The sequence below is a fragment of the Canis aureus genome, chromosome 7 (genome assembly GCF_053574225.1).
Source record: "Canis aureus isolate CA01 chromosome 7, VMU_Caureus_v.1.0, whole genome shotgun sequence".
In the NCBI taxonomy this organism is placed as follows: Eukaryota; Metazoa; Chordata; class Mammalia; order Carnivora; family Canidae; genus Canis; species Canis aureus.
Genome location: NC_135617.1, coordinates 57,177,376 through 57,203,615, shown reverse-complemented (window position 1 = coordinate 57,203,615; position 26,240 = coordinate 57,177,376). Strand labels below are relative to the sequence as shown.

Sequence of the window (26,240 nt, the reverse complement as noted above, 5' to 3'; positions counted from 1 at the left end):
GAGCACAACATATTTATGCCATTCTTGTTCTGTATCAAATTCCAGTAATTTTTTTTAATTCCAGTAATTTTTCATGGAAAATGAGTAAACTCAAGGCAGTGATAAACCGCTGTCTTCTCATAATGGACAAGCAGGAAGACTGACGGTGAGTCTGCTATCAAAAATGTTTAATGGTCCAAAAAACTAATATTTTAAGAGGCATCTCATTACTGTGAGATTATAACAAAGAAACAGCAAGCAAATTATTTCTAAGATGGTGACCATAAAACATGCCAACTAATAATCAAAAGGCAAAAGCCAGGCATAACAAGGCAGCCCCAGAATTTCTGACCATTTTATTATGAGAATCACATTAAATTTACAATCACAAGACCCTGACTGCTGGGAGTCCTCCAGATTTGAAGGGAAAAACGAATGATATAAAGAGGAAAACCTCCATTGGTAAAGCTTCCACAAAACACAGAACTGGGGGATCCCTGGGTGGCGCAGCAGTTTGGCGCCTGCCTTTGGCCCAGGGCGCGATCCTGGAGACCCGGGATCGAATCCCACGTCGGGCTCCCGGTGCATGGAGCCTGCTTCTCCCTCTGCCTGTGTCTCTGCCTCTCTCTCTCTCTCTCTCTGTGTGACTATCATAAATAAAAAATTAAAAAAAATTAAAAAAAAAAAAACACAGAACTGTTCCTAGGTATGTTATATAAATATGGTCAGCTCTTGCATTTCCTATTATCTTCCCTGACTTAAAAAAGTCTTCTGTTGCTAAGGCAAAAGCAGGGACTGCTGCTAATGCCGGAGAATATAAAGAACGCCAAGGCTAGAATGTGCTGACTCCAGGACTGAAGGAGGCAAGCTTAGGGCACAGTGGGAAAAGGAAAAAAAAAAAAAACAGGCACGACTTAACCCAGATGCTGTGTTCCCTGGAACCTGCAATGCAGAGGAGCATGTGTGCGCAGCACACAGTCCTTAGACCAGAGACTTTATCTCCTTCCACCCATGCCCACTGCTACTCCTGTAGGCTACGACCCCCACCTACATGGAGAAGCCACGTTAGAAACAAGACAGTGGCAAAGGTGTAGGGGGAAATACTCCTCTGTGCTCACTGAGGTTTATAGAGTCTTCATAGAAACCAAGGCAAAACTAACACCACCAGCCAGTGTAGCAGTTCCAGCAAGAAAGCATAAACAAAAACCTATTTTAGCCTCTTGTGTGCTCAGCAGGCTCCACTCTACCAGGGGTTCTTGGCAAGTGACCCAACCTGTTTGAGGAAACCTCGTTTTCCTCATCAGCATAGTGCAGATAATGGTAACACTTACCCTCCTAAGATTGTTTTCAGAATTGTTAATAAAGCAGGTGCAACATGGGGACACAAGTCGCCCATATACTTTAGTTATTTTAACGATCACTCCTTCAACTTATCATATTACTATGGTTTAGCTTCATTCCCTTCGGATCAACCTTTTTTAAGATTTTTTTTTTTTTTTTAATTTGAGAGATAGTGAGGAAAGGAGAAGCAGACTCCCCGCTAAGCAGGGAGCCCAGTGCGAGGCTCGATCCCAGGACCTGGAGATCATGACCTGAGCTGAAGGCAGACACTTAACTGACTGAGCTACCCAGGGGCCCCGGTACTAGACAATCTTTTAAAACGCCCCAACTGAAATGCAAATGCCCAATTCCTGAGAAGTGTATCAGAGACCCCAGATTTTAAAAAGCTGTAGTCCTGAAACATCCCCTACTAGACCTGGAGCATTCTACAAAACAAAAAAATACAAACAAAATGCAGACTGCATGGTGATACGTTAAAAGACAAATAAGAACCAAGCAAGCAACACTTCAAAACAAGCTTAACAAGGGCGCCTGGGTGGTGAAGTCAGTTGAGCGGTGGACTCGAATTTGGCTCAGGCCATGATCTCAGGGTTGTCGTATTGAGCCCTGCCTCCGGCTCTGCACTCAGCTTGGAGTCTGCTTGTCCTTCTCCCTCTGCTCCACCCTCCACAACTCTCTCTCTCTCAAATAAATTAATAAAGGCTTCAAAAAAGGCCTAACATATAAACAACATAGAACAAATGAGAAAACCAGGAGAGGAGAAAGGATTTTCTATTAATAAAGTGCACTTTAGACAAATGGAGCAGAATTTCAGCAAGCACTTTCCAGAATGAGTTTCCCTGATGGAGTCCCACAGGATGCTAATGACCTCGGATATAAAACACGGGGTGAACCAACCAGTTGCCTGCTTTTTTATAGTCCACAAGCTAAGAATGACTTCTACATTTTAAAGAGCTGCAGCAGGGACGCCTGGGTGGCTCGGCGGTTGAGCACCTGCCTCGGCTCAGGGCGTGGTCCTGGTCCCGGGATTGAGTCCCACATGGGACTCTGAGGGGAGCCTACTTCTCTGTCTATGTCTCTGCCTCTCTCTCTGTGTCTCTCATGAATAAATAAATAAAATCTTAAATAGGTAAATAGCTGCAACAGGGGGTGGGAATCAAAAGAAGAATAAAATTTTGTCAAAATTTTGAAATTCAGATTTCGGTGTCCACAAATCTTAAGTTTTATTGGAACGAGCCACACTCCTTCTTTGAGGCACTGCCCAGAGCTGTGTTCGAAGTACAAAGGCAGAGGTGAGTAGTTTCTGCAGAAACCACATGGCCCACAAAGCCAAAAATACTATTTAGCTCTGTACAGATGAAGTTTACCAAACCCTGGCCTAAAAGTTTAGGAAATGCTCCTGATGGCAGCCCTCACAGAGGCACAATTAATATTAGCCTGTTGATGGCTCCAGGAGGCCCAGTAGGGGGCCCAGCTGCAGAAAACAGTGACTTTGTTGAATCTGGCATTTCCCAAACTTATATGGCCATACAATCCTTTACTCACGCAAGATGTATGAACATCTTGCAGAACACACTGAGGCAGTCTCCACCACCAACATGCTGCTGACGTCCAGAAAAGTCAACAAACCCAACCTTAAAAAGATCAAATATAAAATTCAAAGTAACCAGAATAGTTTATTTAAAGTATTGGGAAAGAGATCAATTTCTGACTATTAAAACAAAACCAATGGTGGGATGCCTGGGTGGCTCAGTGGTTGGACGCCTGCCTTCAGCCCAGGGCGTGATCCTGGGGTCCTCGGATCGAGTCCCACTTCGGGTTCCTTGCATGGAGCCTGCCTCTCCCTCTGCCTGTGTCTCTGCCTCTCTCTCTGTGTCTCTCATGAATAAATGAATAAAATCTTTAAAATAAATAAATAAATAAATAAAACAAAACCAATGGCAACAAAGGATACTCTCAGACCCAAAAAAAGGATACTCTCTGACACAAAAAGAGGTTTAAGAATATTAACCTAAATTTTTGTTATTGAATGTAATATTAAAAGTAGACTATAAAAATGTATGCCAGGGGCACCTGGGTGGCTCCGGCAGTTAAGTGTCCAACTCTTGATCTCTGCTCAGATCTTGATCTCAGGGTGGTGAGTTTAAGCCCCATACTGGACTCCACACTGGGCAAGGAATCTACTTTAAAAAAAAAAAAATTAGGGGCACCTGGGTCACTCAGTGGTTGAGCGGCTGCCTTTGGCTCAGGTTGTGATCCCAGAATACTGTGATAGAGTCCCCATCAGGCTCCCTGAAGGGAGCCTGCTTCTCCCTCTGCCTATGTGTCTGCCTCTCTCTGTGTCTCTCATGAATAAATAAATAAAATCTTCAAAAAAAAAAGTATGCCATACATGGTTAATAAAAGCTTATAAACAAAAATGTAAAGAATTAATGGAAATGAGGTTAACATAAATTCCACTCACTAGTTGAGGCAGAGGATGACATGAGTTATTACAAAGGTAATTATCACACGGATAAATATACGACCATCCCTAGTGACTACTGAAGTACAAATGTGCACGACCAAGGACCCTTACATATCTGTATTAAAGCAGCATAAATAAATGAAAATTATAAACTCCAGTGTTGGCAGCCTGGTGGGGTAAAAGGCACATTTATAGTTCCTGGTGGCATTCTAAATTAATTCAGTCTTTCTAAAGACAATCTGGCAATGCACTGCTGGAGCCATAAAACCATTCATTCATTTCCTGTGACCCAACGATCCACTTTGGGCCATGCACCCCAAATATACCTCACTTTTGGGAACAACCCAAAAAGAAAAAGAGCAATTGATCTGTACAGAGACCATGTCATCAGCGCTGCTCCCTTGCAGAGCAATGACAGCACCTAAGCGTCTGTCCGACAACAGCAGGATGGCTCAACACAACACCAACCCAGAGGAGAGGTGGCATGGCAGGCCTGAAGTTTGAACTGCAGGAATCACAGGCCCCTCAAAGTCACTAACGTGTACCCAAACATTGGGGCCCCCAAGCCCACCCAGGCCTCCCCCAGCTTTGCCCTTCAAAGTCATCAGGCCACCAAAGACTCAACTCAGGAACCAAAGAGTCAGCCATGACAGACAGTTGTCATGCTTTCCTTCGATCCCTGCCCTCTCACATCTCACCAGCAGTAGACCTTCTTCAAAATCTTTAAAATCGACCTAGTAATCCCCATCTTCACCGCCACCACCCCAGAACCATCATCTCCTGCAATCTCCCGCATCTCCACTTCCCCTTTTCCAATCCATCCTCCACAGAACTGCCAGAGTGATATTTAAAAGAAATCTCATTAAAACCATATTATAACTTTGCCTACAACTGTATGCCCAGCAACATCCTGACATGTTCAGACCTTAAAGGGCTCATCCAATCTGGTCCCTGCCTGCTCCACCTCAATCACACTCCCTTTGTCCCTGTTCACTAAGTGCCAACCGCAAGGCCTTCTTTCTCCTCTTTGAACACGTAGGCTCTTTCCTACCTCTGGGCCACTCTGCATGCTGTTCCTTCTCACTGGCATACTCTTCCTTCTGCTCCTTTAGAACATTACCCCTTTCTGTCTTCCCTGATAAACCATTAACTCCAAAAGGCAAGGACCACGAGTGGCCTTTTACTGTCACATACAGAAGTCTAGCAATGCCTGACATTTTGCAATGTAATTTAGCAATGCACCAGAAATATTTTTTAAATGAATTAAAAATATATCTCTGTGAGAAAAAAAATAGCTACACAAAGAAAAGCAGAGCTTAACTGTACATAAGTGTTCATATAATGTCAAAGAATAAAAATGAACTGGGAAGAGAAACCACACCCACTTAGGCCCTTCTAGTTGACAATTCACTTGAGTTTAAAATATCCTTTGTTAATAACTCAAATACCCTTCAGCTGTAGCTCAAAGTATTGAGATGTAGCTCCAGATCCAACTACCTTCTAACCTGTCTAGAATGAATGGTTAGTTTAGAGCAAGATCCTTCTGGAATTTATTCAACAATCATTTACTGCTTAACTACTCTGTGTCAGGGCATTAAGCCAAAAACACAAAGATGAATAGCACATTGTATGTTGTCTTTAAGAAGCTGAAATGGAGTAACAACATTGGCCCTGAGCATTTCAAGTGAGGAGTGAATTACACGCAAACCTTGTCTGATTTGGTATTTTTTTTTTTCCCAGACCAGATACACAAAACTCAAACCACAGAGGAGAGAGGGGCCATGGACTTGCAGAAATAAAAGGAAGAGCAAGGAGTGAACAATAACCAGTTAAATTATTCTGGAAACCTGTCACCATTTGCCTTTGAATCTTTTTTTCCATCCCCTGCTCCCCATTTCTCTTAATCCTGGTTAAGCTGACCTGGCCATACCTAGGATGAAATCAAATAATCATCGTCTCATGAGTTCTTTGGGAAAGCAGAATTTCCAACCTCTTTCCCAGAACCAATGATTAAATTTCTTCTCACTCTTTGCCTCGCTTTCATCCACTCAGCATCTACAATCTAGGGAGAGCCATGTTTAAAAGCCTGCTTAAGAGAATGCTAAAAGTGAGTGGGATAAACCACACACAAAAACATGACTTATGGGACCATGCAAATCAATCAGGGAGTTAAACCAGTTTCTGAGAGACCTGAAAAGTTAACAAAATAAATACTTAATAGCAGATGATGCAAACCTGTGCACTAATCCTATACAAATAATCAAGCTGGCAGCAAAGAAAACCCTACCCCATCCTCAAGTTCTCAGGATAAGTGAGTGAAAACTACTAACTAAGCAGAACCCATGTCACACTGTTACTCACTAAGCAAATATTTTTCAAAATGACCCACGTAGCAGGAAAGCAAAGCACCCATTCCCTATTTATAACATTTCAATTTGCAAGAGTATCTTTCCATCTTAACCATGGCACCATTGCCCATCAGAGTCACACCACTGGAAAATGTTGGCCAAGGGCTCCACACCCTCTGCTTTCAAGCCACACACACACAGGTTGCTCTTACTTCCTAATCAGCTCTCCTGGCTAAACTTCCAAAGCGCCATCACGGAGCAGAACTGCTTCCCAGAGAGAAAGGGAATGAGCAGCTCTCGGGTAAAATCATTCCCTTCACAAGAAAGAAAATTCCAGTAAATTAAGCTTATTTGTCCCCTGCCCACAACTTGGCAGAAAAAAAGCAGTGGGTCTGAAACCACACGAACCTAGATCTGAATCCTCTCTCTGGCAGCTGCCAGTTGCTTGACCACAACTCAAACCCTTATCGATAAAATGGGGCTAATGCTACCATATCGTGGACTTGTAAGGTTTCCTGAGATCATTTGTAGAAGATATTCAACACAATGTCAATGGTAAATAATAAATAGGAGCTTAGTAATTCAATATAAATGATTAATATTAGCAGGCATTAATATTTCCCCTCTCTGGGCTCTCAGTGCTAAAGCCTTCTTGAAGCTACAGCTGCTCTCATTTGATTCCAGGACTTCCGGGCTCATTCCTCTCCTGCCTCCTAAATCCATTAAAGTCATGTTTCTTCTCCCAAAACAGCTCCAAAAGGCTGATCCACCAATCCCTTCCGGTGGCAGAAGGGCAAAGGGAAAACCGTGTAAAGATCAGAGAGTGAGCCTGGCTATGACTCAGCTTACAAAGCCCCCTCTCCTTTTTGTTGTGTTTGATTTGTTCTATAGTTTAGAACAAAACCTTAGACATAATTTTCAAACCTTCTGAAGATTTGAATCTTCTTCAATCTTCTAAAGAGATGGGACTACATACCTCATATACACCTGCCTGAGGTCCCTCTGGGCAAACTCCCATCACTGCAAGCATCTGTCTCTACAAGGCCAGACACTGACATATGCGGGGGGGGGGATCCAGATAGCCAGAATCCAGAGAGAATGGACCATTCCTGGCGGACTTTCCACCTCTCCAGAAGAATGAGGTCAACAGCCTAAATATCAGTGGAACCATGGCTTTGAATCAACAGCCTGAATACCAGTGCGCCCCACCTCTCTGCAGGCCCAAAGTGAGCACACAGTCCCTGACATCGGCCAGGTTCCTCCCTGGTTATAACCTCTGCCCGGCTCCTCTCTCCTGCACTCGGCCTGGAAATGGGAGGTGGTAGGAGAGCCAGGTGGCAAGGATACAAGCCAAATTAAGATTCTTGTTTATTTTTTGGTATTTGACAAATACAAACACTGGGGCAAAGCAGGTATTTATGCATAATCTGGCCCCCTCTTTTTCTAAAGACTCAAAGCTCAATAGCTGCTATCCCAGCAGCAACAAAGCCCAGTGTCCTCATGCTAAGCGGGGATTCAATTTCGGGGGAACTCCCATTAAGGCTTCTGTTTTCATTCCATCAAACACACGTATCCGTGCCTGATGGTCCAGACTGAATCTGCTTCCAATGGTCATCGGGCATATGCCCAAAGGCGATGACATACCCTGGGCTCCTCCTGTCACAGAAGAGCAAGCATCTGAGTTTTCCAGGAAGTTGCCAGTGACCTGGCCTCCCCGGAATTTGCAGGCCTGTTTGGGGGAAGAAGGCCAACAGTGTTTAGTGCTTACTGGAAAACAGACATTGCCGTTTATGCGGTGGAAAGTCTCCGGACTCATACTGGCTCCTGAGTATCTGGCGATGCATCTGACTATTTCCCAGCACCAATCAGTCAGTCAATCAAGTTTCCTTAGGCCAACTGTGCATTATAAAGGGCTGGCGAAATACAAAACCAATTTGCAGCTGGTCTATGGAGTCACCAAAGCTTTACCCCTCAGGTACAGCTCAAGTGTGATGTCTCCACATTCTGATCTACAACCGACAAAGTACACAGACCATCTGTTGGAGCCTGCCCTGTAAGCCATGCCTCCTTGCATCTCTCCAAGAAGGCACACCTGGAGCAGGTACCTTCTGCAACCTGTCCTGGAATAGGGGCATTAACTATTTGGACCACACTCGGCGTGGTAGCCTTTGCACAGATGTAACCACACTAAAATATGTAAGTTAGCTGGTTGGTGGATCCATGTCTATCTAGTCTTGGGTTTTTTCCTCAATGTAAGGGAGTATATAGTATACAGTCCATGGCAAGGCATTTTTTTTTTCTTGCTGCTTTTGTTTGCTTGTCTATTTTATTTACACTGGAGGTCTGTCTGTTTGGGGCTAAACCTGAGGCAGGTTTAGCCATATGTCTCCAGAAACCACTCAGATCGAGAAAGCTTGATCCTCTACTACACATTTTGACAACAAGAATGGGAGATTCATGGGGTAAGTCGGAAATCCTGCATTCCAGTAGCAGTCTGCCCTCCCTATACTGAGTAGAAGTCACTTTCCCTACCAACCCTAATGTATGTAATTCTATTTGGAGATTTGGGAAGGTTTTTCTTCTGCTGGCTTTCCAACTGATTAAACTAGCCCAAGTTACTTGAAGTGATTTAAAGATTTTAACATCAACCACATTTCGGGTATTACTCTGAGTCCATTTATCCACTGATTCCATATAAGCTCGTGAAACCCAACCAGCACTACTGATAGCCAGGTACGTTTTACATACCCTATGACCTGTGCCTGCAGGGCAAGATCCAAATCCTAATTCACCCCTGGGTTCTCACCACCTGGTGCAGTGCCCCTCTCAGAACGGGTGCTCCGTGTAGGTTTGCTAACACAGAACCTCATGCACGTTAGCATCGATTGCCAACATTTTATGGGTCCAGGCAAAGCAAGCTCCCTGAGGGCAAGAGACCTCTCTGAGTGTGTCCTGTCATGCTGGACATTAAGGGCATTCCTTAACACTGGCACCAGCTTAAAGGCTTCCCTGATCCTCCCTCCAGATTTTTGCTTTTGGTCTGGAACACATGACATTTTTATCCTTCAGTTTGTGGTCTACTTCCATGTATGGTGCAGACACCTGGACTCATCAGAAACATAAGTACAAGGAGCAGGAACACTTTCTTCCAAAGGCACTCATGTAACTCTCGTTAATTTTCTGCCACACACCAAACCACCAGTCTCACCTTGGCTCCAGTGAGCCTTCTCTGTTGCTACATTTCATTGTCTAGCAAATCGGAGTTGTGAAATAGGTAATGTGGCAAAGGAGGGAGCAAGGGTATGAGCAAGGGTATGAGTCAGGCCCTCCCAGCTCCCAGCCCGAGAACCACCACTGGCCAGCTGTGCAGCCCAGGCACAAACCAATGAAGTTGGCCCAGCATCCATCTTCTCATCTGTAAAACGGAGATAACTCCTTCCTGCTTCACAGACAGGTGGGGAGTAAATGAAACACTGTATAGAAAGCATCTGACACACAGTAATTTATGGCATTATGTTAGGTATCATGATTCTTTTAAAGCTTATTAAAGCCTTATGAGAGTTCTCTTTCAGACAGTGAGCCAGTCCTCACAGGAAAAAAAAAAAAAGTGTCAAAAATGATGACAGTAACAAATACTGGCACAAAAAGGAAAATACTGGAAAAACAATTGTAACTGAAAGCTGTAATAAACAGGACCTTTTATTGAGTTTATTCTTTTTTAATCTAACTGCAATATATGAGTAGGACACCACCACCACCCGCAGTAGTGTTCTGAGCACCTGCCATGTTTAGCTGGGCTCTGGTGCCTGGTGTCTGTCATTTTCATATAGCTGAGAATCCCATTTGGAAAAATAATCCTTATATCAATATCATGAGAGCATTATTTTTTACAGGAGCAACACCTATCCTGGGGACTAGAGCTTGCAGATTGGGGATGGGAAAAAAAGAAAAGAAAAGACATTGCCTGCCCACCCTGCTTGGGGGTTACAGCCAAATCCCTGGTGATCCCTGGTACACCGTCTCCGTCAGCCCTGAGGACAACAGGGTCAACCCCAAGCCATTCCATGGTCTGAAGCAGAGCCTTTCTATTAGTTACCAAGAGAAGGAGGACTCTTGCTTTAGTTAACAGCTTAAGATTGCTTCTGAGCTCCTTAACAAAGTTCATTAAAAAAAAAAAAAAAAAAAAGACAGCCAAACTTAAATTCTCAGGTCTTCAGTTGCAAATCCAGTGCACAATTTTTGGATGAACTGAGTTTAATGGTTTAAGAAAAGGAATTGGGCTCTCTCTCAGTTGGCTAAAGTACCTACAGTTTCATTACATGGAGGCCTTACTTGAAAACACCGGTCTCATACTCAAATGTAAAATGAATGAAATAGCACACTGACTTAAGATTTCATCTAAGGGAGCAGACTCTGTGAGGCATGGAATAATGGGTTCTGTCTGAGGGACCGCATAGGCATGGGGTGGGTAGAGTGGTAGACGGAAGGAGGAACCTCAAGGACAGATCTACCTGCACTGATGTCAGGGTCAGTGTTCCCATGAACTGAAACGGATTTCTCTACACAGCAACACTGTCAATCCAGGTTCATTGCTTGAAGGGACCCCCTTACTGCTCAGCATCCCCCACACTTGTTTGGAGGATACAGATCTTGACTCTGCCATTACTATAAATGGGCGGAAAAGACTCTCTGAAAGGATCCTGCGACTTGCCTCATTATAAATGCTAACAGCACCAAACTTTTCTTCAGTCGCTTTCCCCCTTAAAATCCACACTCACACAGGGAACCAGAGCGTCTGTAGGGTGAATTCCCAGGCCATAGCAACTGCAATGCCCTGGGATCTAAGAGATCTTGGCCGACCAGGCATTAAGCCCTTTTTGGGAAGGAGACAGCAAGCCTGCCTTCTCCTTACACAGCCCTGCCGTGAAAACAGGCTCTGGTCTTTTGTTTTTGTTTGGGTTTCAGCTAAGAACCTCTGTCCTCCCTTCAGAGACAAAAAAAAAAAAAAAAAAAAAGATAGGCATGGGAAGCTTACGGTGGCTCAGGGGTTTGATCTCAAATACATTTTCTTCCACCTAACCCGGCCCCTGCCCTCTGGCCTTTAGGAAGGGGGAAAGGATGTAGGGGAAGTTGGGGAGAAGTTTTGGGTCAAGGGTGGTTTCAGGCTTTGACCAGGTGAGTGAGGGAGGGCTAGGTATGGGGCACGCCCTGGAGCTGAGCGCTGCTCGGGTGCTCGGGTGCTCGGGTGCCGAGGCGGGAGCCTGCTCCGCCTTGCGGGGTCACCTGCCTGGGCACAGGTGACTGGCCGAGGGACAGGAGACAAGCCTGGAGGGAGAGATTCCTCTTCCTTTATGCGGACCTGCCCCCCCTGCCCCCCCCCCCGGGCCAGCGCGCTGGCTGGCTGGCTGGGAGCCGCCCGAGAGTGGGTCTAGGGGCTCCGTTCGCGGCTCGCAGGAGCCGGGACCCCCGCCCCCCCCCCCCAGGCGAGGCGGCGCGGCGGGGACGGCGGCTGGCGCGCCGCTCGGGGTGCAGGTGCGGCCGCCGCTCGGGGGTGCACGGCCGCTGCGGTAGATCCCGACGTGACGCTGCAGCCGCGACTCGGCAGCCCGGGCCCGCACCACGCCGAGGGGGCGAGCCCGGGGATGCGCAGGACGCCTGCCGCGCCGCAGCCCGCCCCCGCCCGCCCCCGCCCCCGCCCGGCCCAGCGCTCACCAGGAGAAGGGCGCCCGCGACCATCGTAGCGCCGGCCGCGCGGCCGCAGGAGGTGCCCATGGCCGAGCCCCCCGCAGCTGGAGTCGGCGGCTGCTTCTGCCCAGCGCCGCACCCGCCGCCGCCGCCCGGGCCGGGCCGGGCGCCCATCTACCTCCGGCGCCCCATGTGCACTGCGGCGGCCGGGCGGGGGCGGGGGCGGGGGCGGGGGCGGGGGCGGGCGGGGGCGGGCGGGGCCGGGGGGCGGCGGGCGGGGGCCGGGCGGGCTCGGGGGCTCAGCACCTGCCCAGCGGCGCGGCCGCCCGGGCGGGGAGAGGCAGCGGCCGCCGCGGCCCGCGCCCCCCGGTGCTCCCGTCCCGCAGCGGCCGCGGAGAAGCAGGCAGGAGGGCTGCGCGCGGGGCGGCGGGGGGCCGGCTTCCCATAGCGAAGCCTCCGGCCGCGGCGACCCCTCCACCGCTGCCCGGACCGGCCGGCGACGGACTGAGTCGGCGGCCGCCGGGCGCGGGCACACACGTGGTGGCGCCGGCGGGGCGGGGGATCGGCCCTTTGTGATGTCACCGGCAGGAGGCCGGGCTCTTTGTGCGGGCGGCGCGGGCGGGACACGGCGCCCCCCGGCGTCGGCCGGCGGAACTGCAGCCGCCCGCTGGGCCGCGGCGCCCGCGGCGGAGGGATCGCGCCCCTTGCCCCAATCGGCTTATTTTTCCTGACGCGATGCTGCTTGGTTGACTTAGTTGCTTAACCAAGTGACTTAGTTTACTTAAATTATTTCTGCGACAGGCACCGTTCTGCCGTTTTTGACGCAGTGATTAAAAACGGCCAGTGGCCACAGAACACCGCGGTCCCCCGCCTGCCAAAAACGCATCGCGACTTGGTTCTCAAACCCGCCTGGACTTCACAATAACCTAGAGAGTTGAAAACGTAGGTGTGCAGATCTCATCTCACCCACCCACGCACCCACCCTCCTGAGATGCTAATTTAATCCAAAGCGGGGTGTGGTCCGAGCCCTGGGATGTTTAAAGGTTCTCCGGGTGATTCTTAATACGGAGCAAAGTTTGGAAACCTCTGGGGTAATGAATGCAGTTAAGGACGCCCGGACTGAAGGCTTCCAAACTCAGAGGCTGTGCGGTTTGGTCCGTGGGTGGTCTTTGAGAGGCCTTGGAAATCCTTGAAATGTGTAGGCAAGTGCATCTTCCTAATTAAACATCTTCCAATGTTTTGAATTAGATTATCACAGAGATTTAAAAAAAAAAAAAATCCTTCCCCCTAAAAAGCTTTAAAATTTTTGAGTTGAGTTTCGGATGCCTTTGTGGGTTGTGGGTGGGTAGAAAGGAAGTTATCACACTGCTCCAGAAGAAGGAACAACCAGAACAGTAGCTTGGATGGTTGACATCTCCTACAGTTCTGAATGTGACACAGGACCTGGCATTCCTGTCTTTGTTTCGCCTGGAGGGAGTCAGTCTCCCCAGGGTCCACCGTGTCTGGTACAGGGGTGTCCATCCTCTAGGTACTGACCGTTCACACTATGCTATATGGAAGCTACCACTTTTGCCATGTGGGCCACACCACTCATTTGTGAGCCCTGGTGGTGCTGCACTTATTCTAGCTTTCCGGGACCCCTTCTATTTCATTATAAACACACTTTCTCGGGGATCCCTGGGTCGCTCAGTGGTTTAGTGCCTGCCTTTGGCCCGGGGCGTGATCCTGGAGTCCTGGGATCGAGTCCCACATGGGGCTCCCTGCATGGAGCCTGCTTCTCCCTCTGCCTGTGTTTCTGCCTCTGTGTGTGTGTGTCTCTCTCATGAATAAATAAACAAAATCTTAAAAAAAAAAAAAAAAAAGTAAACACACTTTCTCAATTACCAGCTTTGACACTCACCACCCAGTAGACCTGAAGATAACCCACTATAAAATACAAATGTGAACTATTCTTTTTCTGATTAATATATTGTGTACACTTTGTTCTGTGCACACTTAGAAGATGATAAAAATATCAAGATTCATTCCAATTTCTTATTTCAAACATCTGTTAGTAAAGAAAAGGATTATCCATAAATATTGGATGGGGGAAAAGCCATAACATATAATCTCTGGTGAAATTCAAACAAGTTCTAAAAAATATTATCATTACATATGTAATGGGGGGGGGGGGAGGGCAGGTAATGTCTGGACTTGAGTCTACTTCCAGAACTTCAAAAGAGTAAGGGTTATCTATTGTGTCTCCATATGTAATAGTTTCAATTATTTCTTTAAAAATTCGACTGACTGCTAAATATCATCATATTTTTCAAAAAGAAGTTACAGAGGTGTACAAAAAGGGGAGCAGTGAAAGATAAAAGCCTTTGTTAGCTAGTTCATTTAACTCCTTACAACCAAACCTACTCAAAGTTGGATCTGACTGATGTGCTCCATGAAGTGAGCAAAATTCAAGTTTAGAATTTGGGTTACTTTGCAGGCATGAGGAGTCCTTTCATAATTATCTCTCTTCCTAAAACCTAAAAGAAGTTTGAATTGTGCTCTCACTACTTGGGAATTTTATCATTTCCTGGTGTGCTATTGATCACATCAAGTTGAAACTGAATACCCATTTTAAGGGAGGATAAATCCACTCAATCCTATTTACCACTAACACTTAAATTCATGTCCCTCTGAGTCATAAATGGATTACAAATAATTTGAATCTAAACAGGGTATGAAACTTTATTACTTTGAATTGCAATTTATAAATGCTTTTATTTCACTTCATAAAAAGTCTTCAACTATTGATTAACTCATCGCCACATTTTCAGTATGGTAATTTAGCTAGTTTTATTTTCTGAGAAAGGATGGAAATCCAATAATCCATAAGGATTAGCTTTGTCATATCTTTGCCATTATATTCACTCTCCAACTGCCATCTCCTTACACACGTTCGAGCTTTGGGCTTTTTTAAAATTTCTGTCAGTGCTATACATTCTTCCTAATATTCCAGTTTCATTCATTGATTGCTTTCCCTCCCTTAGTGCTTTTCCAGCCAATCTGTTTTTCTTTTCTTTTTTTTAATTTTTATTTATTTATGATAGTCACACAGAGAGAGAGAGAGGCAGAGACACAGGCAGAGGGAGAAGCAGGCTCCATGCACTGGGAGCCCGACGTGGGATTCGATCCTGGGTCTCCAGGATCGCGCCCTGGGCCAAAGGCAGGGGCTAAACCACTGCGCCACCCAGGGATCCCACCAATCTGTTTTTCTATCCTCCAATTTGTCCATTTTCTCTTTCTATCTAAATCCTTATTACATATTTGGATGCTGGAGAAATCACCAAAATTACCGTCTTGCCTTCAGTTTTGCCTTATACTTTTATTTCTCCTGCACACTGTGGGCAGTTGTAATAAAATTTCAACTTTCAAAAATGTGAGTACCCAGTTTTTAGCATGAAAACAGCAATTGTCCACATTCTGAGTAGTGACTGCTTTATGGCCAACATCCTGAGCTGATCCTTGTGACAGAACGGCAGAAAAAACAGGAATAGCTGTGAGCCTGCAGAAGGTACAAGAAGCAGCTGAAGCCAAGCTCAGAGGGCAGGAGAGCATGAAACTTGTCTAAGCAACAGCAAGATTGTTTCATTGCAACATGTACCAAGTATCTCTTATGTGTCAGGCAGTGTTGAGTACTGCAAAAACAGTAATAAGGAGTGATCTTGTCTTTGAGGAGTCACAGTCTCAGGGAGAGGAAATAGTTGAGCGGGTGTGAGTGGTAGAGACTGCTATTGTACCCCCATTACAGGTACACACCTATTTCAACTACCATGTGGCTGCCCAGAATAAAAGATCACCTTTCCCAGACTCCAGTGTTCCTAAGCCTGCACGCAACTCCTGTTTCCACCAAGCAGAATCGAAATGTATGTCTTCTGAAAAACATTCCCATTGGCTAGAACTTAGTTATCCATCACCCCTCCTATGCAGACTTTACTAAGACCTGCTAATTCTATCTCAGTCACTTCTGATCTAATTCTATGTCAGTTTTTTTCCCTTTTCTCCTCCTCTAAATCCCTTCCACCTCTTGCTTAGATGATTACACAAACCTGATTAGCATCCCCGCCTCTAGTTTTGCGTTGGACTTCTCAGTACCACAATAAATCTCTTCTTTACATCTTAAGGAAAATGAGCTTTTTAGAACCTAATCTGATCATGTCATTCCCTTGCCAAGAGCCCAACAAAGAACCCTCGTTACACTCAATTTGAAGTTCAAAGTCATAATAAAACTATTCATATTTTGAACTCTCCTTATGGTTCAACCCTCACCACTGCCACATGGTTGAGTAAACATCACAAATATGATGCACAGAGCCTTTACTTCCTATATCCAGCTCACTTTTCCATTTCCCATTGCTGCCAATCCCTACAGACCCCAAGGTCTATATACTAATCGTATTAGATCACCGTGTTTCTTAACTTCCTCACCCTTGTGATTCTTCCAGACTTTGTTAGGTTTTGTTTTCTTTTCATTTCCCCTCCTCTGCTTTAGAATTCCTATGAATCAACCTCAAGTGGTACTTCATCCAAGAAGCCTTCCATGATGTCCTCTCTTCACCTTCTCTATCCCATTTGGATAGACTTAGTTGTTCCTGCCTCTTGTTTTTTTTCCCAGATGGTTCTGTTACTGCATGTATGACATTATACTATAGTTTGCTTACCTTTCCACATCTCTGGCCAAACTTTGAGCTCTTTGGGGCCAAAGTCTATATCTCAATCATCTTTATATCTCCATAGTCAAGATTCAAGACATTTACCTAACTCAGTAAATATTAGTTGAGTGAAACAAACTTGGAAAATTTGACAAGCAGCAGAATAGTTAACACACCTGGTTGTACATTTTCTTTTTCCAAGCCTTAATTTAAACATCCTGAGTTGTGTTATGCAACAATAGGTTTAATCTTGTGTATCACCAAAGTGCCACGTCCCACTCTCGGGTTAAACATTTTGTCCACAGCTCGGTTTCCTTCAAAAACTCATTTATGAACTTGCTGTTCTTTGGCCTAAGAAGGAATATCAGCCATTCAGCAACAGATTGCAAGATTAAGTGCAAGAGCATGAGTTTGATCAAGTCTCCATGGTGACATTCTATGAAGAAGGCACTCTTGGATAAGATCAAATGGGAATAGACTTGCAAAGCAGGCACAGTTCCAGAAGCTTCCTTCTCTCTTGGGTGATAAGAGAAGGATGATTCGAAAAATACAAAACACAGTCTTTTGAAGGTATGACACCTTTGTTTCACTCCCAAGAACAATGAGGTGATTAAATTTGTTCATTTTCCTGAAGGAAAGAACCTCAGCATGAGGAAAAGTGGGGCTCACCTTGAATTGCCCATAACCCATCCACTTTAGGAGTCCATGACTATAATGTTTTCATTTTGCCATAAACTTTTTCACCCAGGGCCCTAAATAATTTTTCACTTCATGTGAGAGTTGATGAGAAAGTTTAATAGCTTTATATTTAATTTGTTTCTTTCTTCTTTTTTTTATTTAATTCAAATTGCCAACATATAGTGTAACACCCAGTGCTCATCCCATCAAGTGCCCTTCTTAGTGCCCATCACCCAGTCACCCATCCCCCCCGCCATCTCCCCTTCTGTAACCCTTTGTTTCCCAGAGTTAGGAGTCTTTCATGGTTTATCTTCCTCTCTGATTTTTCCCCACTCAGTTTCCCTCCTTTCCCTTAGGGTCCCTTTCACTATTTTTTATATTCTGCGTGTAAGTGAAACCACATGATGATTGTCCTTCTCTGATTGACTTATTTCACTCAGCATAATACCCTCCAGTTCATCCGCAACAAAGCAAATGGTAGGTATTCATCCTTTCTGATGGCTGAGTAATATTCCATTGTATATATATTTTTATTTGTATATTTATAAATACATTATTATATAATTTTATACATCATGTATTATATATATTTATATTTGTAGACTTAACATTTAATAGTTTAATCAAAAGACAGTGGGTTTGAGGAGTCACCAAATATGGGATCAAATCTCCATTATATCACTTTCTAATTCGGTGGGTATGAGATTAATATTAATATTAATATTTTTGAGCTTCTCCATTTGTAAGATGTAAGAACTATCTCATAGTGGTGATATGAAAAATAAATGGGGGATCCCTGGGTGGCGCAGCGGTTTGGTGCCTGCCTTTGGCCCAGGGCGCGATCCTGGAGACCCGGGATCGAATCCCACGTCAGGCTTCGGTGCATGGAGCCTGCTTCTCCCTCTGCCTGTGTCTCTGCCTCTCTCTCTCTCTGTGTGACTATCATAAATAAATAAAAATTAAAAAAAATAAAAAATGAAAAATAAATGGAATAAAATATGTAAAATCCCTAGCACTGCATTTCTCCTTCGGTATGTACTCAATAAATCAATTCCTCTTCCCCAGTCCCCTTTTGAGAGGATAATCTTTTTTTAATTCAGTTAATTAACATATAATGCATTATTGGCTTCAGAGAGTAGAGTTCAGTGATTCATCAGTTGTATATAACTCCCAGTGCTGGTCGCATCACATGCCCTACTTAATGTCCATCACTCAGTTACCCTGTACCCCCACCCGCTCCCCTCTAGCGACCCTCAGTTTGTTTCTTATGATTAAGAGTCTCTTATGGTTTGTCTCCCTCTCTGATTTCATCTTTATTTTTTCCTCTCATCTCCTATGATCCTCTGTTTTGTTTCTTAAATTCCACATATGAGTGAGATATATGATAATTGTCTTTCTCTGATTGACTTATTTGAGAGGATAATCTTTTTTTAAAAAAAGATTTTATTTATTTATTTGATTATTTGTTTATTTGTTTGACAGAGAGAGAGAGGGCATGCAAATGTGCACAAGCAGGAGAAGCAGCAGGAAGAAGGAGAGGGAGAAACAGGTCCCCACTGAGCAGAGAGCCTGACATGAGTTTAAATCCCAGGATCCTGGGACCATGACCTGAGCTGAAGGCAGACACTTAACCCACTGAGCCACCAAGGCACCTCAGGAGGATAATCTTTTATAAGCTCATTACGGAAAGATGGGAAAGTATAATATTTCTTCATAGACACATTAGGATTTGGGGTTAGTAGAGATAGAAAAATTATTTCTTCTGATATAATGCAATGTAGTATCAAGACAGGTACAACAGGCAATCTGACTCCTGATCTTAGTTCTGGCATTAGCCAACTGTGCATATGTGGACAAGACACCACACTCCTCTGTATCTATTTGGGCTTAGTTAAGCTTCCTGATATGCAAAATGATAAATATGGATTACTAAAGTGATCATTTATGCTTCTATCTACTACCAAAGTCCTAGGATTCTAATTGGCTCTGATAGCATACTTTCTCCCGGCCAAGAGGGGTTCAAGTTGTTTAAAGTCAGAAGACAGGAAAGATTGAAAAGGAAAGTATTTGGGAAGGAGAAGTCCAAGCAGATGCAAGGAGGTGTGGAAGGAGCATGATGGAGAATCATTAGCTTCTGTTCAGGAGTTGCTTGTCCATTTTGGGATTTATCAGGTCATGGGCTTCTCTCACCTTTCCTCACTTGATCTTTCGTCCACTTAGTGACTAGGTAATTATGGTGAGCATACTCTGGCTTGGTCCTCACTGCTTGGTGACAATCAGGCTTTTTTTCTTTTATTTCTATTTCCCTCAAATCTTCTCCCCAGAACCTTGGTCCCTTTACCCTCATCAGATCCTCCTCATGGTCATGGTTCTGCAAGGTAATCTTCCTCTGTTCCCCTCTTCACAAGGCTGAATTGTTCTCTGACTTTTTGCCTCCTTTTCTTTCTCTACTTCCATTTCAGTGCTTTGAAGCACCTGTCCTTGCCAAGGCTGATGCTTCCTTTTATGGTCTTGAGTTCACTGCTCCAGCCTTTAAAATCATGACTCTTATTACCCCTGCATCTCAAAAATCTGTCTTTTCTGGGTTGCCCCATCCCTATAATATCAAGAACCTTCATCCTTAAATAAGTACAAACAAATAAAGAAACCCTTCTATTTCTTCATTTCTTTCCTAAATAAAGCAATGCTTTTTGCAATCACTGTTTTTTTTTTTGTTCATGGCACCACATTTTTCTAATCCACAGGCCTAGATTTCCAGTCCATCCCTGACTCCTCCTTTTCTTTGCCTTCTCTCTCCCATCTCCCAATGCTCACATCTACCTTGCTGCTAAGACCTGTACTTTAGCAAAGTCTCCTGTGTCTTTTTATGTCTTTCCATTTCTCTCTACAAACAATCCAATCGAAGTTTTTAACATCTTTGCTTAGATGATTTAATTAGTTTGATTATTGGCCTACTTCTTTTTAGCTCATCTACCCGAATGCTCTTACTCACCATGGCCAAAGTCTGCTTCCTAAATCACAGGTTTGGTTATTCCTCACATCTGCTGAAGAACAATCAATGGCTCCCCATTGATTAAAAAATTAAGTATAACATTTTCATTTTGGCCTTCTCTACAAAATGGCCTCAACCTCCCTTTTCTGCAACATCCTTCACCACTCCCTTAGCTATACAGAATAAGAACTTCTCACCATTCCTACCCCACACCATGCATTTTCCTAAGTGATTTTGTGGAGTCCATTTTTCTCTGCCTGGAATCCTTACCAATTAACATCATCCACCAAGACTCATCTTAGTATTTCACCTCTCTTATTTAATTCCATTCAATTCAGCAAACATCTGTTGAGGACTGGCTCCATTCAATTCATTATGCTAGGCAATGTGAGTCATACAGTGGTGAATGGAGGTGACTTCTGCCTTCAGGGGCTGACAATATTTTTGAGAGACCTGTTATTGGAAACATATAAATGCATTTTGATTTTGACACTCAGCCTTAGATACCTAGCTAGAACCCGGCACACAGATTATGCAATGCATGTTTGCTGAATGACTAACTAATTGTTGTATGAGATGCAAACGTAGTGCAATAGTAGAGTATAGGAAGTAAAGATTCATTTTGAGTGGGAGCCCATATGGGAAGGTCTAAAGAAAGAGATTTCCAGCAGAGGGAGGCCCTGCAGTGTAGAAGTTAAGATCGGAGCACAACACAAAGTTAGATTACATGCTTTTGTTCTGAAGTTACTTTGCCTGTTAAAGGAAGCCAGAGTGAAGCAACCTTCTTTCTCCCACCTTGCTTCTTGGCCCAGCCCTCTCTACAGAGTCCTATATAGCACTCCCAGCCTCCCTGCACTTCCACCAAACCTTTCTAAGGTCTATCCCAAGAAAACCCAAAATTATTTTGCATGGAAAAACCTATGCATCCTAGGGAAGAAATATTTTACTTTTTATGTATAGCCCTTCAGCTTCCTTTGTCTTGACACTGAGAACCTTGCCTTTCAATTAGGCATTTTGCAAAGCAAAGGAGCAGTTTTCTCCTTTTGCCAGCCTCAAATGGAGAAACCTGATTCCATTTATGATGGGAGCAGAGGCAGGGTTTGGAGCACTGTAATCAGGGTAACATTAAGAGTCAGCAACATGTATTGAACACTTCTTATATGCCAGGCACCATGGAAGCCCTTTACATGCATTATTTCATTTGATCCAGACAGCAGGCTTCTGGTAGTATTATTAAAATCACCATCCTCCTTGTTGTTTTTTAAGATTTTATTTATTTATTTGAGAGAGAGCAGAGCAGGGGGAGAGATAGAGACACACACACAAGTGGAGGGAGAGGGAGAAGCAGGCTCCCTACCTGGCGTAGGGCTTGATCCTAGGACTCTGGGATCATGCCCTGAGCTGAATACAGATGCTTAACCAGCTGAGCCACCCAGGCGCCCCTCATCATCCCCCTTGTACCAGTGGTCAAACTGTGTCTTATAGAGGCTTTATAACTTGCCTGTAGTTACATACCCAGACATTGGTGGAGACAGAATTTGAATCCAAGTCTTGTGGCTTCATAGCTCTCCTGCTTTGCCAATACATAGATTATCTCATGAGAGTAGGTTACCAGTTGTAGAAGATCTTGGATAGATACTGCAGCACCTCTCATGAGCCATGCTTTCAGCATAAATGATAAGGGCAGCATTAAAAGCCTCTGCCAAATGGATGGTGAAACACCTTCATCAGCAAGAGAAAACTGGATTCATTTAAGCAATGGAAATGTCAGTAATATAATCTCATATCCCAATCCCTCCCCCCCACCCCCACTGCTTCACGCCTTTGAAGGTCTTTACGTTTTCTAGATGATTGGTCTTTGGTGCCCTGCCTGAAGCCACTGAGCTGAAGAAAAGGGGATTTTTTTTTTTTTTGAGTGGAAATTTCCCCTTCTGATTAAATTTCTTTTGCTTTTATTCCTCACAACACTTACTATATAGAGCGTTTTCAATCTGTGCCCCAAGGGGTAAGTTAAAAATTTACCAAAAACATGGGATCCCTGGGTGGCGCAGCGGTTTAGCGCCTGCCTTTGGCCCAGGGCGCGATCCTGGAGACCCGGGATCGAATCCCACGTCAGGCTCCCGGTGCATGGAGCCTGCTTCTCCCTCTGCCTCTCTCTCTCTCTCTCTCTCCCTCTCTGTGACTATCATAAATAAATAAAAATTTAAAAAAAAAAAAATTTACCAAAAACATTTGAAAGTTTAATTTTAATTTTAATTTTTTTAAACCGAGACACCTGCACCCCAATGTTTATAGCAGCAATGTCCACAATAGCCAAACCATGGAAGGGCCCTCGGTGTCCATAGAAAGATGGATAAAGAAGATGTGGTCTATGTATACAATGGAATATTACTCAGCCATTAGAAACGACAAATACTCACCATTTGCTTCAACGTGGATGGAACTGGAGGGTATTATGCTAAGTGAAGTAAGTCGATTGGAGAAGGACAATCATATAGTTTCACTCATACAGGGAATTTAAAAAATAGTGAAAGAGATTAAAGGGGGAAGGAGAGAAAATGACCCTGAGACCATGACTTGAGCCAAAGGTAGATGCTAAGGTAGACACTTAACCAACTGAGCCACCCGGGCTCCCCTGAAAGTCTAATTTTTAAGCTTTTTCTATATAGTCGCTACATTTTTCGTCTTTTGGGATAATACACATTTCATTTTAATCTTTGTCCCTCTAACTGAAGGTGGTGAACATTGACCAAAACAAAAAAGATTGATTATTCAAAATTCATAATTTTAAAATAATTTAAATAACATTTTCAAATGATTTGTTATTGTTGTTTGTAACATCTATACTTCTCTAGTCATTAAAGCTCGCATCCTGCACATATCATGCCTTAGGCTCAGTTGAAATAATTTGCTTGAACTGAAATCACGTTTCAGGCAACATAGACCACCAGAGTTTGCTTGAAAAACAATCATTTCACTGAAATATTTAAAATATTGCAAAGGCTTAGTTTAACCAAAAATGCTGTTTCAGCCATCTCTCTTCATAGCACTAAAACTAATGCTACATAAAAAATTCATAATGATGAGCACAATAGATATTTTATCCTAAAGCAGTCATTTCTAGAAATGACTTATGAATGATGTTGTTTGAAAGCCCATCCTACTTACACGTCTGCTCCACAAATCAGTTAAGCTCTGTCTTTAATCTAGAGCTGTTTATGATTTTAAAAAGGAAAAGTTGTAAATGATTTTATGGGTAGCTAAATTGGTATTTTATGCAATTTTTCTCTTTGAAGTAATTCTTAAAATGAGTTTGATTTTAAGGCATTAAATTACTGTTTCCCTGATATATCTATTTACAAGCCATGGGAAAAAACCATACTCTCATTTCTATTACTTCTCTTTCAAACTCTTCTGTCAGTGGGCAGAGGCAGAAGGATTTGGAAGGCAGATCACAGAACTTAAGTCTGGGAAAGCAGGGTGAAGGGGTGGGTTGTTATCTCTGTAGATCTCTGAAAGGGGTATAACTTGAAATTTCATGGGTCAGAAACTTTAGCTTGAGTGAATACTGTATACCGGACATTTTCACAGATACCTCACATTACTCCTGTGAGGCAAGAATCCTTAACCATATTTTACAGGCAAAAACAAATTTCCAAAGTGGCAAGCAACTGGTCCAAGCTCACGTAGCCAATTGATAAGGCTGGAATCTTTCCCAGTCACTTGGGGAAGACACCTGTTGGTAGCTCCTGCAGGTGGAGGAGCGCTATCCAGTTAAAAATCAGCTAAGATCAGAGAAGAATCTGAGATCTGTCTCCCTTGACCAGTTGACCCTTGCTGATGACAGCTCTCTAAATTCACGATGTGCATTGTCCACAGGCATTGCATATCCAAACTATTGAAAGATTACTTTGGCTTTCTTGTCTATTCCTTTACTACCTATTCATTTCAAATGCTAATTAATCAGCCACTATGGACCTAAAAACTAAAAAAACCCTCAAAACTTTTTTAGTTCCGGGTAGAGGCAACAAACAAAACAGACAATCTGCAATCTTGGAACTTACTAAGAAACAGGTAAAAAACACTTAAGCTATTTTCATGGGCTGAATTTTGTTCTCCCCAACCCAAATTTACACATTAATGTCTGACCCCCCCAGTACCTCAGAATGTGACTATATTTGGAGATGGAGTTTTAAAGAGGTATTTAAGGTAAAATGAGGGCATTGGCTTGAACCCTATTCCAGTATGACTGGTGTCTTCATACAAAGGGGAGATGAGGACAAAGACACCTACAAAGGGAAGAAGACGCAGTGAGATACAAAGAGACAGCCATTTAAAGCCAAGGAGGGAGACCTCAGGGAAACCAATCCTGCAGACACCTTGATCTTTTACTTCCAGCCTCCATGGCTGTGAGAAAATAAATTCTGCTGTTGAGCCATCTAGTCTGTGGTGCTTTGTTATGACAGCTCCAGTAAACTGATAGAGTTATACAGTATGATAGTGGCAAGACAAGGCAGAGAGAGAGACAGATTGCAATTTCTAAATAAGGTGATCAAAGAAGACCATATTTGTGTAAAGATTTGAAGAAAGGGAGGCAGGGAGCCAGGCAGATGTCTCAGAGAAATAACCCCTTCAGAAGCCCTGGTAGCAGTGTTCCCATTATTTTGGAGGAACCCTAAAAAAGCCAAGTGCTAAAGAATGACAGGAGAGTGGACAAGGGACAACAGGGACAGGATTCTGGAGGGCCTTGTGGACCACGGATAAGATACTGGCTTCTTTCCCAGTGAATCAGGAAACCATTGAGCAAGAGTTTCATGGTCTGATGTGTGTTTGTCTGGATCGATCTGGCTGTTGTGTTGAGAATAGACTATGGGGGAGTTGACATAGCAGTTAAGACGTTGCTGAAATAACCAGAGAGGGTAGTGCCTTGGACCAGGGCTGGTGTCAAGAGTGCCAACTTTGTGGGATCCCTGGGTGGCGCAGCGGTTTAGCGCCTGCCTTTGGCCCAGTGCGCTATCCTGGAGACACGGGGTCGAATCCCACATCGGGCTCCCGGTGCATGGAGCCTGCTTCTCCCTCTGCCTATGTCTCTCTCTCTTTCTGTGTGACTATCATAAATAAATAAAAATTAAAAAAAAAAAAGAGTGCCAGCTTTGCCCCACATCCTCATATCCTCTATAGATAAAAAAATAAATAAATAAAAACTAAAAAAACCCTCAAGCACATATAGAAAGGACAATTAGGTTATTTGGTTCTAACACATGCTTTTTTTCATGCATGGCTATCTGCATTGCATTAGAGTTGTACTTCCATAAGATAATATGTGACTATAGCTAGACCACTAGCCACTTGAAAGCAGACCTTTCTTATTCATGTTCCTATCACCTCATAGCACCTGGAACAATGCTGTCCATACAGAGGCTTGGAAAACTTTTGTTTATTCAGCTAATTCAAGATTAGCAGTAAGTCTATTTTTTTTTCTGCAACACATTACTTGTGTTGATATAAAAATATGCTTGGAAAACTTGCCCCCCAGGAATTTGTATTCTGAGGGGGGGGTGGGGAGCGAGAAAGAGAGAAAGAGATTAGAAAGAGGAGGAGGAAGGAGGGAAAGGAAATTATGTAGGTTTTTCCTTCCTTTTTTTTCTCTTCCCTCTCCTTATCATTGCTTTGGGTTTCTATGATACCTGCTATAAACACAGACATATTTCCTTAGAAAAATACATTTTCATAAAAAGTTTTTTTCAGACATTAGTGCTTTCTAAATATCTTTGAAATACCATATAGCCCTTTAAAAAATCAAAAGGAAGACGGGGAGAGAGGAAGGGAGGAAATAAAGTTAAGAAGAAGGGAGAATGGGCCTTCCCTACAGGTTAGGTAACTTGCTAGATATATCCCATTAGTTAATCTACGTATTTGTAAGCGGGGTATTTCTACCCATATTTACACCCAAGAAAAACTCTGGTATGAAGAAATGTAACCATATATCTAAAGTTATGCATTTGTTTAGTTTCAGAATTAGGCAGGCCTACTCTTTGCATTCTTTTTAAAAATAAGCCAGAGTG

General features: G+C 43.8%; 1 protein-coding gene across 1 annotated transcript in view; it reads right to left on the bottom strand.

Moving 5' to 3' along the window:
• Positions 1–12,032, bottom strand: part of TNFRSF21 (TNF receptor superfamily member 21) — a 69,467-nt gene extending 57,435 nt beyond the window's left edge. Inside the window, exon 1 of the mRNA XM_077903740.1 lies at positions 11,848–12,032. Within this exon, the coding sequence (XP_077759866.1) occupies positions 11,848–11,994 (147 nt within the window). The 5' untranslated portion in view covers positions 11,995–12,032. The remainder of the gene's footprint in view (positions 1–11,847) is intronic.
• Positions 12,033–26,240: the final 14,208 nt, after the last annotated feature.